General features: G+C 50.4%; 1 protein-coding gene across 5 annotated transcripts in view; it reads right to left on the bottom strand.

Annotated features, from left to right (window-relative positions):
• RHBG (Rh family B glycoprotein) overlaps nt 1-10,825 on the bottom strand; it is a 17,885-nt gene extending 7,060 nt beyond the window's left edge. For 2 of the 5 annotated variants that reach the window (XR_002731951.2, XM_023214050.2), the window contains exons 1-5: nt 10,599-10,825; nt 5,428-5,549; nt 1,369-1,555; nt 716-866; nt 444-591 (exon numbers count right to left, since the gene is read on the bottom strand). Coding sequence is in view for 3 of the 5 variants with exons in the window: in XM_023214050.2 (XP_023069818.1) it covers nt 444-591; nt 716-866; nt 1,369-1,535 (466 nt within the window). In the remaining 2 variants the exon portion in view is untranslated. Of the gene's footprint in view, nt 1-443; nt 592-715; nt 867-1,368; nt 1,556-5,427; nt 5,550-8,257; nt 8,979-10,594 lie in introns of all 5 variants that reach the window. The other 3 variants (XR_002731950.2, XM_023214049.2, XM_023214048.2) reach the window with 3 other exon arrangements.
• Between the last annotated feature and the right edge of the window lie 911 nt (nt 10,826-11,736).

Below are 11,736 nucleotides of genomic sequence, written 5' to 3'. Positions count from 1 at the left end.
GCAGTGGCCGGATCTCAGCTCACTGCAAGCTTCGACTCCCGGGTTCATGCCATTCTCCTGCCTCAGCCGAGGAGGCCACTTTCTAACCTGTGGCTGGTGGGAGCCCTGGAAGGTTTTAAGTAGGGATGGAGGTGGATTTAGAAAGGACCCAGGGCATATGCATTCCCCAGGGCTGAATTCTAAGAACTTAAAACTGTTGAGAATGATAAATAAAATAAATAAATAAATAAATAAAATAAATAAATAAATAAAAAAAAAAATAAAACTGTTGAGAATGATAAGTGCAGATCCCAGAGCTCTCACAGCAGAATCCAAATGGGAAACGAGTGCCCAGGCACAACCGCAGGACTGCAGTCAGCACCACAAGAGACAGTCGCCTCTAGCCCAGATCAGAGGCCTCCAGACCAGGCCCCTGCCCTGCTACTGCACCTCGCAGGACTCACCAATCATGGCAAAGAGGTCTGAATGGTAGACGGAGCCCTGGCGGTGCTTGCTCTTCTCCAGCTGGGGCCTGTACAGAACCCGTGAAAGGACCAGCCCAAAGTAGGCACCAAAGGTGTGGATAGTCATGGAGCCTCCGGCATCTCTCACCTGGGGAGGTGCGGTGAGGTGGAGAGGCAGCACCCTGCCCCCGCCCCCACGCTCCTGGCTCAGAGGCTGACCTTGACCACCCCCCACCCCCCACCCCCCACTCCATCCCTCCCCAGACTCTCACCCCCAGGAGATGAAGGAGCACAAACTCATTGATGCCAAACAGCACCACTTCCAGCAGGGCCATGAGCAGCAGCTGTGCAGGCCCGGTCTTGCCCAGGACGGCACCAAAGGAGATGAGCACGGCCCCCGCACAAAAGTCAGCGTTGATCATGCTGGAGATGGGGCAGAAGGGGGAGCACAAGAGGGGTGAGGGAGGCTGGCCTCTGGGCTTCTGCCTGGCATGAAGCCAGGCAGCATGACTTGGTGGGTGGGGTGGGGGTGGAGTTCTGGAGAAAAGACAAGGAGGTCAAGCTCCTCCCTGGAGTTGGAAGGGATCACCTGGCCCTGTTTGTAGATGAGGAAATCGAGTCTCAAGGAGGTTCTGTGACTTGGCTGACAAAAGCCACACTAGGTGGAGGAACCAGAGCTGTCTACCCTTCTCGCAGCTCTTGGGGAACAAGGGCCCTAAAGAATGAGGAGGTGGGGCTGAGTGTGAGGGTCAAGGATGGGAGAGGAAATCAGGCAATAAGGACAGGCAGGACACCTAGAGAAACCAAGTGACACCCAGAATCATGAGTCAGGAAGCAGACTTGAAGGACAGGGCTACATCTGGGGCCCATGGGCAGGGGCCCCCCTAGTGAACCTGGGGGAGCTGGGTAGGTGGTGGCTGCCTACCTCTCCACGCCAACATGGATGTGGCCACTGTGGAAGGAGTGGAGAAAACCCTGGACCAGTGTGGACCACTGCAGGGCAAAGGCGGCCAGGAGGAAGGTGAAGCCCACGCTGCTGAAGCCGTAACGCTGCAGGAAGACCATGAGGAAGCCAAAGCCCACGAAGACCATGGCATGCACATCCTGGAAGCCTGCAGTGGGCAGGGACAGGTGGGGCACTTGGGGGCTGCTCTAGCCATAGCCCATAATTCAGTCAGCTACCCTGCCAGTGCCCCTGGCTCTCACCAGCCAGGGCTGCCTTGAGCCGAGCCTATAAAACTCCTCAGGCACGTCAGGGGCTCCCAGCTCTGAGCCACCTGCACAGAGCTGGCCAGCTTGGAGCAGTGGGACCCGGACATCCCTGCTGTCCTCATGTCAGAGCAAGGGAGTAAAGCCTTCTGCTGTATTCATTTGCCTCATCCCTGGGTCTCTTACAACAGACTGGCTGGAAGTCCAACCTGTGCTCTTTTCTGCTGCAGTCCCTGACTTTCTCCATGCTCAAAATTCTCCCCACTACAGGCTTCTTTTCAACATTTCCTCTCTGCTAGAAAGTCCTTCTTCACACCTACCCTCCATCCCTCATACTTCAGAGACTATACCTCTTCCTTTTGAGGATTTTTAAGTTATCATTATTACTAGATGTCTCTCTCTGTCACCCAGGGAAGAGTGCAGTGGCATGATCATAGCTCACTGCAGCCTCAAACTCCTGTACTCAGCCAATCCTCCCATTTCGGCCTCCTAAGTCGCTGGGACTACAGGTGAGGCCCACTGTGCCCAGTTATTTTTTTAAAAGTTGTGGGGCCGGGCACAGTGGCTCATGCCTGTAATCCCAGCACTTTGGGAGGCTGAAGCGGGTGGATCACGAGGTCAGGAAATCGAGACTATCCTGGCTAACGCGGTGAAACCCCGTCACTACTAAACTACAAAACTTAGCTAGGAGTTTTGGCGGGCCCATTTATATAAAACAATAATAATAATCAACTTGGCATAGTGGCAGGCACCTATAGCTACTCAGGAGGCTGAAGCAGAAGGATCGCCTGGGCTCAGGAGTCTGAGGCTACAGTGAGCTATGATCACATCACTGCTCTCCAGCCTGGGTGACAGAGTGAGACCCCATCTCTAACAAATAATAACATACAGTAATATTGAAAATGAGGTCGGCTGGGTGTGGGGCTCAAGCCTGTAATCCCAGCACTTTGGGAGGCTGAGGCGGGCGGATCATGAGGTCAGGAGATCGAGACCATCCTGGCTAACACGGTGAAACCCCGTCTCTACTAAAAATACAAAAAATTAGCGGGTGTGGTGGTGGGCGCCTGTAGTCCCAGCTACTCTGGGAGGCAGAGTTTGCAGTGAGCCGAGATCGCGACACTGCACTCTAGCCTGTACAACAGAGTGAGACTCCGTCAAAAAAAAAAAAAAAAAAGGAAAGAAAGAAAATGAGGTATGAGGTAAATGCAAATACTTTGCTTTAGTTATTAGCTTGTTCTGTAACTGCCCCCCTCCCATCTATTTGTAAACTTGTAAATAAGGTTTGAATCAACCTAGTCTGATGATGTTCAGCCCCAACCATCTGGTCCTGTTTTCTTTTGTCTTGGGTCTATGTACATAGTAATACCATGCTATATTTTTTACTTTAATCAAGAAACACCAGCGAAAGCGTGTCATGAGCACTGTTATTGCATTTGTTGTATATATGTTATTGAGAAATGGGCTATTATCACCCTAAACCCCAATTTTATAGCTTCATGTAAAAATTTTCTTTCTTTTTTTTTTTTAGATAGTCTCACTCTGTCACCCAGGCTGGAGTGCAGTGGTGTGACTCAGCTCACTTCGACTTCCACCTCCTGGGTTCAAGCGATTCTAGTGCCTCAGCCTCTCCAGTAGCTGGGATTACAGGCATGTACCACCCTGCCTGGCTAACTTTTGTATTTTTCATAGAAGCGGGGCTTAACCATGTTGGCCAGGCTGGTCTCAAACTCCTAATCTCAAGTGATCTACCTGCCTCAGCTTCCCAAATTGTTCAGATTACAGGCATAAGCCACTGCACCCAGCTGTGAAAATTTTCCCTTAGAACTTAGTGCTAAGAAATGTCACTTTCCCCAGGAACTGGTCTGCTTTCCTACCTTCAGGCAGCCAAGGTGCTGCACACCATGGACCAGGCTCTGGGAATTAACTGTCATCAAGGCAGCCACAGTCCGTACTCTCACAGAGCAAGGAAGACAGGCATGGAAGAGTCAAAGAACTGCATGTGTGAGGCTTCCTTGGCTGCCTGGGGCTCAGAGTTCCACTGGAATCACAACTGGACAACTGTAGGCCCCATATGTGGTTCATTATTTATGTTCTGCTTCTCTCCTTTGCTTTTCTTATACACATGTTTTGGCTGTAAATGACTTCAAGTCTCTTGTAGAAAGAGGTTGATCATAAAGAAAACAAGCCGGGCACGGTGGCTAACGCCCATAATCCCAGCACTTTGGGAGGCCTAGGCGGGCAGATCACAAGGTCAAGAGATCGAGACCATCCTGGCCAACATGGTGAAACCCCATGTCTACTAAAAATACAAAAATTAGCTGGGCATGGTGGCATGTGCCTGTAGTTCCAGCTACTCGGGAGGCTGAGACAGGAGAATCACTTGAACCCAGGAGGTGGAGGTTGCAGTGAGCCAAGATAGTGCCATTGCACTCCAGCCTGTCAACAGAGCGAGATTCCATGTCAAAAAAAAGAAAGAGGCCGGGTGCAGTGGCTCAAGCCTGTAATCCCAGCACTTTGGGAGGCCGAGACGGGCGGATCACAAGGTCACAAGATCAAGACCATCCTGGCTAACACGGTGAAACCCCGTCTCTACTAAAAAATACAAAAAACTAGCCGGGCGAGGTGGCGGGCGCCTGTAGTCCCAGCTACTCGGGAGGCTGAGGCAGGAGAATGGCGTAAACCCAGGAGACAGAGCTTGCAGTGAGCTGAGATCCGGCCACTGCACTCCAGCCTGGGCAACAGAGTGAGACTCCGTCTTAAAAAAAACAAAAAAAAAAAAAGAAAAGAAAAAAATTATGCTCCCCTTTTTTTGGTGGAATCTGATGAGGCACCGACAAGTCAGAAAATAATCGTTGAACTTTATTTATTTTTATAGAGATGTCAGTCTCGCTATGTTGCTGCCCAGGCTGCTCTCAAACTCCTAGCCTCAAGCAATCCTCTCACCTCAGCCTCAAGAGTAGCTGGGATTGCAGGCATGAGCCACCACACCTGGCTCAATTATGGAACTTTAGAATGCAATCAATAACTTTGAGAGAAGTATGATTTTATACATGTGTGTCATATGCATGGGCAGATAGGAAATGAGTTAGCAAGGCCCTGGAAGAGGGCTGGATACGTACTGAAATTAGAGGTCTGAGGCCGGGCGCAGTGGCTCATGCCTGTAATCCCAGCACTTTGGGAGGCTGAGATAGGTGGATCACCTGAGGTCAAGAGTTCAAGACCAGCCTGGCCAACATGGCGAAACCCCATCTCTACTAAAAATACAAAAATTAGCCAGGTGTGGTGGTGCACACCTGTAATCCCAGCTACTAGGAAGGCTGAGGCAATAGAATCGCTTGACCCAGGAGGTAGAGGTTACAGTGAGCCAAGATAGTGCCATTGCACTCCAACTTGGGCAACAAGAGCGAAACTGTGTCTCCAAAAAAAAAGAAATTAGAGAGGTCTGCAGCTACCAACCCTAGGGTTGGGACACTAAATGTCCCCAACCCTGCACTGCTTCTCCAGACCTACCCACTCCCCAAATCATCCAGATCCTAAAACAGTAAGACATGAATGGATAAAGAAAATGTGGTATATATACACAGTGGAATACTATTCAGCCATAAAAAACAATGGAATTCTGGCCAGGCGAGGTGGCTCATGCCTGTAATTCCAGCACTTTGGGAGGCCGAAGCAGGCAGACCTGAGTTCGGGAGTTCGAGACCAGCCTGACCAACATGGAGAAACCCCCATTTCTACTAAAAATACAAAATTAGCCAGGTGTGGTGGCAGGCACCTCTAATCCCAGTTACTCAGGAGGCTGAGGCAGAAGAATCACTTGAACCTGGGAGGCAGAGATTGCAGTGAGCCAAGATCGTGCCATTGCACTCCAGCCTGGGCAACAAGAGCGCACTCCATCTCAAAAAAAAAAAAAAAAAGGAATCCTGTCATTCGTGGCAACATGGATGGAACTGGAGGACTTTATAAGTGAAATAAGCCAGGAATGGAAAGCTAAACGCTGCATGTTCTCACTCATATGTGGAAGTTAAAAAAAAAAGTTGCTCTCATAGAAGTAAAAAGTAGAACAAAGGATAATAAAGACAGAAGAGTAGGGGGAAGGGGGAATAGGGAGAGATTGTTAAAGGATACAAAATTACAGCCAATTACATCTAAGATAGAAGGAATAAGGTATAGATCTAGTGATCTATACCCAGTGATCCCCAACCTTTTTGGAATCCGGGACCAATTTCCTGGAAGGTAATTTTTCCACAAATGGTTGGGGGGGTGGGAGATTGATACTGTTCTATCTCAGATCATCAGGCATTAGATTCTCATAAGGAGTGCACAACCTAGATCCCTCACATGCACAGTTCGCAATAGGGTTCACACTCCTATAAGAATCTAATGCCACCATGATCTAACAGGAGACAGAGCTCAGGCAGTAATATTCACTTACCTCCTGCTGTGCAGCCCCGGTCCTAACCAGCCTAGGAGTTGAGGACCTTATAGCACTGTAGAGTGACTATAGTTAGCAATAATATGTTCTATCATTTCAAACAGGAGGAGGATACTGAATGTTCCCAACTCAAATAAATGATAAACATTTGAGATGATGGGGAAAAAAAGGAGGAGAGGCATCACTTAAAACTCAGCCGGCACCCTAAGTTCTTTTAGCCTCACCACTGGCTGCTTTTCTCCTTGTGCAAAAAGTAAAGAGAATCCATGTCTATTCTAGTGCTCAAGGACAGCAAGATAAGGAAGGGTGCTAGGTCGAAGGGCTCCTGACCATTACATGCCAAAACCAGTCCAGAACTTGTGTGGTATAAGTGTTTACATCTCCCACCCCAGGTTTGTTGGGAATCAAAACTCAAGGCTCTGACCTTTCAAATGGAGTCTAAACATCAAGAAATCTCCTTCTCTGGGAACATTCCACAATGAGAAATTCTTTTTGGGCTCTGAGAGGTGAGGGGCTGTTCCAGTTGGAGGTGGAGGAAAAAGATAAGGCAACCTCTCAACATCCCCTTTAGAGGATGCCTGTGTGGGTGGGACAGAGTCTGATGCTCACCCCGCCCCACCCCCACAAAACCCATTCACTTTTAAATTTTTTTGAGACAGAATCTTGCTCTGTTGTCCAGGCTTGAGCGCGGTGGTGCCATTACAACTCACTGCAGCCTCAACCTCCTGGGCTCAAGCAATTTTCCTCCTCAGCCTCCAGAGTAGCTAGGACTACAGGTGCTTGTTATCACACTGGGCTAATTTTATTTTTTATAGAGAAGAGGTCTCACTTTGTTTGTTGCCCAGGCTGGTCTCAAATTCCTGGCTTCAAGCAGTCCTCTCACCTCAGCTTCCCAAAGTGCTGGGATAACAGCATGAACCACAGTGCCCAGCCCCAAGCACCTTTGACTGGAGAGAAGATAAAGCTCTCCAAAGCTACCTATTACTCTCCCTCCTTCTCTTACTGCCTCTCTGCAATCCAGCTAGATAAATCCTGGACCAGACAAGATTATGGGAGAAGAAAGCTGTTAAAGCTGGGACTTTGGCATCTAGCAGAGCTTGATTTAAATTCTAGGTCTGGCCAGGCCTGGTGTCTCATGCCTGTAATCCAAGCACTTTAGGAGGCTGAGACAGGAGCATTGCTTGAGCCTGGGAGGTGGAAGCTACAGTGAACCGTGATCATGCCACTGCACTCCAGCCTGGGTGACAGAGTGAGACCCTGTTTCAATCAATCAGTTAATTCCAGGACTCCCTGCCTCCTTCTGATCCTATGACCTTGGGCAAGCCTCTGAGCCTGTTTTCTCATCTGTAAAGTATGGATATTAAATATGATAAGCAAGAAGAAGCAGGGGGAGCTGAGGGGGCCATCTCCCCCAACTTCCCCACCATTCATCCCGCCTGCCTCTAGGGGACAGTAGGGCTGTATTCTCTCTCCTAGAAGAGATCACAAGCCACTCTGATCCTGGTCACATCCTTCATCCCCCACCTCTTCCAGGAAGATCCTGATTCCATCTGTCCTAAATCCCTCTCTCTGCAAGTAAGGTCTGTGAGACGTATAAAAATAAGAACCTGTCCATGTTTTTTTCAGAACACTTTCTCATGTTTGCTTCGGTGGCCCTTTAGCCCTGGCTTTTTCCCCTTCTTTGTTATTTTTCCACCACTTGCTTTCTGGAAGAAGAGGCTTGTAGTGTAGGGGGAAGGACACAGATGGGGAATCAAGAGACCTGGTTCTAGCCTGGCTCTTCTGTAACTTGCTGTGTGACTTGGCCAGGTCACATGACCTCTCTGGCTCACTCTCAACATCTGAGTGGGTGAACCAGATGGGCTCTCAGGGTCCTTCCAGCAGAGAAAACAGACGGACCCTCAGACTAGCCATGTCTTGGCATTGGCCGGTCCAGGAGCTCAGCAATAGCCGCACAACTCCCTTTCATCTCCCGAATCAAAGGGCAGCGGCTACACCTCCCTCTGGCCCTGACCCCTTCCCTTGGGCACAGGGACAGGTGAGGACCCGGCTCATCAAAGCCCCAGGCTCTAGGGATCTTGCACCTCCCTCCTGCCCAACCTTCCCCCACAACAGTATCCAAGTCCACAGGAATGGAAACCTAGGGCAAAAAAAGAAGTAGGAATCCCACCTGTTACATCTCCCTTATTGCAATTCAGGGATGAAATACTGTATGTCTGAGGAGAGCTTACCATCGCAGCGCAGGGGCAAGAGGCTGCACTCCAAGGAAGGCTTTGTAATAAGGAGGGCTTCAAGGAGAAGCAAGTCAGGGGTTCATGGCAAGCAGCCAGGTCAGACCCTTACACAACAGCTTACTTCTGTCAGATCTGGACTGCTCCCTCCCAACTCTTTATCCTTCTTTTCTAGCCAGGACTGTGGATGAAATATGGGGAGGGAGGAGCTGTAGCCCCTCCTGCCTAGGGTGGGTGGGGGGTCTGGTATTTCATGCCCAAGTCCAGGTTTCCACCTCACCCTCTATATCCTCAGCATTTTGAGCTTCATTTTGTTGGGTCTAGAACAGGGTGAGGTGGGGATCACCTGCCATCAGCTCTGCATACAGAAAGTAGGGTAATAGGGCCAGGTGCAGTGGCTCACGCCTGTAATCCCAGCACTTTGGGAGGCCGAGGTGGCTGGATCACCTGAGGTCAGGAGTTCAAGACCAGCCTGGCCAACATGGCAAAACCTTGTCTCTACTAAAAATACAAAACTTAGCTAGGCGTTTTGGTGGGCGCCTGTAATCCCAGCTTCTCACGAGGCTGAGAAGGGTGATTTGCTTGAACCTGGGAGGTGAAGGTTGCAGTGAACCGGGATCGTGCCATTGCACTCCAGCCTGGGCAACAGAGTAAGACTCTCTCAAAAAAAAAAAAAGAAAGAAAAAAAGGAAGTAGGGTAATGACAGCTGGAAATTTTTAATAGGAGATTCTCACACTCTAGGCCTTGTTTGAATGTATCTCCTTTAAACTGAGGCATCCTTTTTCCCCTTGCTCAGATGGGAAAAACTGAGGCTTGGAGATGACCTGCCCAAGCACTTGTGATAAATTCTGGAGATCTGGTGCTCTTGGTCCCAGCTGCCTAGGGCCTAAATTGCAAGACAGGGTCCCCAACCTTTGAAGGAGAGGCTCTATTCCCATGGGGCCAAGGGTGGGGGTGGGAGGTTAACTCTCTCTCTATCGAAACTTGTCAGCAGGCAGGTGACTTGGGCAAAAAGCTTAGGATGCCTGAGTTCTAGTTCCAGCTCTGCCACTCACCTGATGGGTTATCGTGAACAATTCACAACCCCTCTGAGACTCAGCTTCCCCTTCTGTGAAATGGGCTAATGACTCTGCCATGCTTCCTGCCATGCTTCCTGCTCTGTGATTAGCAGGTAGAGGGTGACTCATTTTCTTTCTTTTATTCTTTCTTTCTTTCTTTTTTTTTTTTTTTTGAGACAGAGTTTCACTCTGTTGTCGCCCAGGCTGGAGTGCAGTGGTGCAATCTCGGCTCACTGCAACCTCGCAACCTGCACTTCCCCAGTTCAAGTGATTCTCCTGCCTCAGCCTCCCAAGTAGCCACGATTACAGGTGCCCACCACCACGCTTGGCTAATTTTTTGTTTGTTTTATTTTGTTTTCGAGATGGAGTCTGGCTGAAGTGCAGTGGTGCGATCCTGACTCTCTGCAACCTCCGTCTCCCAAATTCAAGAGATTCTCTTGCCTCAGCCTCCCAAGTAGCTGGGACTACAGGTGCCTGCCACCACACCCGGCTAAATTTTTGTGTTTTTAGTAGAGACGGGGATTTCACCATGTTGGCCAGACTGGCCTTAAACTCCTGACCTCAGATGATCCGCCTGCCTCAGCCTCCCAAAATGCTGGGATTACAGGTGTGAGCCACCACGACTGGCCAGTTGTCTCATTTTCTCTTTGTCTCTGAAAGGACCAGCTTTGAGGGACTGGGGAAGAAATGCCTGATCTCAACTGGTCTTGGCTGCCTATATGTGTGGGCAATTCATACCTAACACCTGCCATTATGACCTCTCACAACCCCACTCTTACCTTCCTTGCCCAGCAGGATTCTCTTTCCCATGCTCAGGGTGGAGCCCCTAGGAAAGGCAGTCTCTGGAACAGCCCAGCAAAGCTCAACTAGGCCAACTGAGAGTGGGACAAGGGGATGGTTAAAGCTGGGGCTCTAGATCTGGCTTCCAATCCCAACTCCCCCACTTGTGACTATGTGACCCTGAATCAGCCACTTAACCAAGCCTCAGTTTCCCCACCTTTGTCTATCTCATAGACTAAGTGAGATAATGTATATGTACCATGGTACCCTGGATCATAGCAGGCACTAGTGAAAGGGTGAGATTTTAAACCCAGAGCCTCTCCACCTCAGAGCGAGATGGCTTCCCAGCTAAATGGGGGCACCCAAATGCTCCCTCCCAAGACGCCGGAGGGTCTTTGCAAAGCTTGGGTTGCTTCCCGCGCGCCCTCACCCCGCACTCACTTGGGTAGCGAAAGTAAAATTCATTGTCCGCGTTACTGTGGTTGCCCCGGTGCCAGAGGGCAGCGTCGGTTTTGTGGTTGTAGCGGACAAAGACAGCAAAGAGAACGGCAGTGGCGCCCTGGAGGAAGAAGCACAGCAGGGGAAGCTGCAGTCGCCGGCCCACGGCGCGGCTGGGAGACCCGGCCATAGGTCTGGTCTGCGATCTAGGCTGGCGCTCGCAGGCTCTGGCAGACAATCCCCGGCGGCAGGGCAGGTTTTGCGGAGCCCCGCCCACAGAGGCCCTGCCCACGGAGGCCCCGCCCTCACCTGCCGCAGGCCCAGGGCCCCGGGGACCAGGAGCAGGGCGTCGGGGGTTCCTGGACCCTCGGCCCGAGGTGGGGCCAAGACTTGGGGAAGGGAGTCGCACAGTCCTGGCGCTGACCCTAGCACTGTTATGGTGCCAGGTCCTTGGACGTGACCCTGGAAAGGCGCCATGTGTTCTGCCCTGATAGGCACAGCTGTGGGACCTGGGGGTGGGAGAACCCGCACCCCCATACATGATGTTACTTTAGAGTGTCTCCCAAGGAATAAGTGGCCCTTAAAAATCCTGGTCTGGGCCGGGAGCGGTGGCTCACGACTGTAATCCCAGCACTTTGGGAGGCCGGGTTGGGTGGATCACTTGAGGTCAGGAATTGGTGACCAGCTAGGCCAACATAGTGAAACCCTGTCTCTACTAAAAATAAAATAAAATAAAATAAATAAATAAATAAAATAAAATAAAATTAGTTGGGCATGGTGGCAGTGCTCCTGTAGTCCCAGCTACCCGGGAGGCTGAGGCAGGAGGATCTCTTCAACCCAGAAGGTGGAGGTTGCAGTGAGATGAGATCGTGCTACTGCACTCCAGAGTGGGCAACAGAGCAAGACTCTTGGTCTGACCCCTCTAGGGTTAACACAAGAGCGAGTTTAGGGGTTACTCAATCTTTTCCCTACTGAAAAAGCAGAGGTGGAGAACAGAGATAAACAATGCTCTTCAGGCACTGATGATTAACCAAGCTGGGGAGTCTGGGCCTCTGCAGTGAAGTCCCTTACACTGCTCCAAGTGGTGTAAGGTAAGGGACTCTTCCCTTTCCTACCCCTAATCTGTACCACACCACAGGGA

The sequence above is a fragment of the Piliocolobus tephrosceles genome, chromosome 1 (assembly GCF_002776525.5).
Source record: "Piliocolobus tephrosceles isolate RC106 chromosome 1, ASM277652v3, whole genome shotgun sequence".
NCBI classification, from domain to species: domain Eukaryota; kingdom Metazoa; phylum Chordata; class Mammalia; order Primates; family Cercopithecidae; genus Piliocolobus; species Piliocolobus tephrosceles.
Note: the sequence above shows the minus strand (reverse complement) of the source record. Positions and strands in the feature narration are given on the sequence as shown.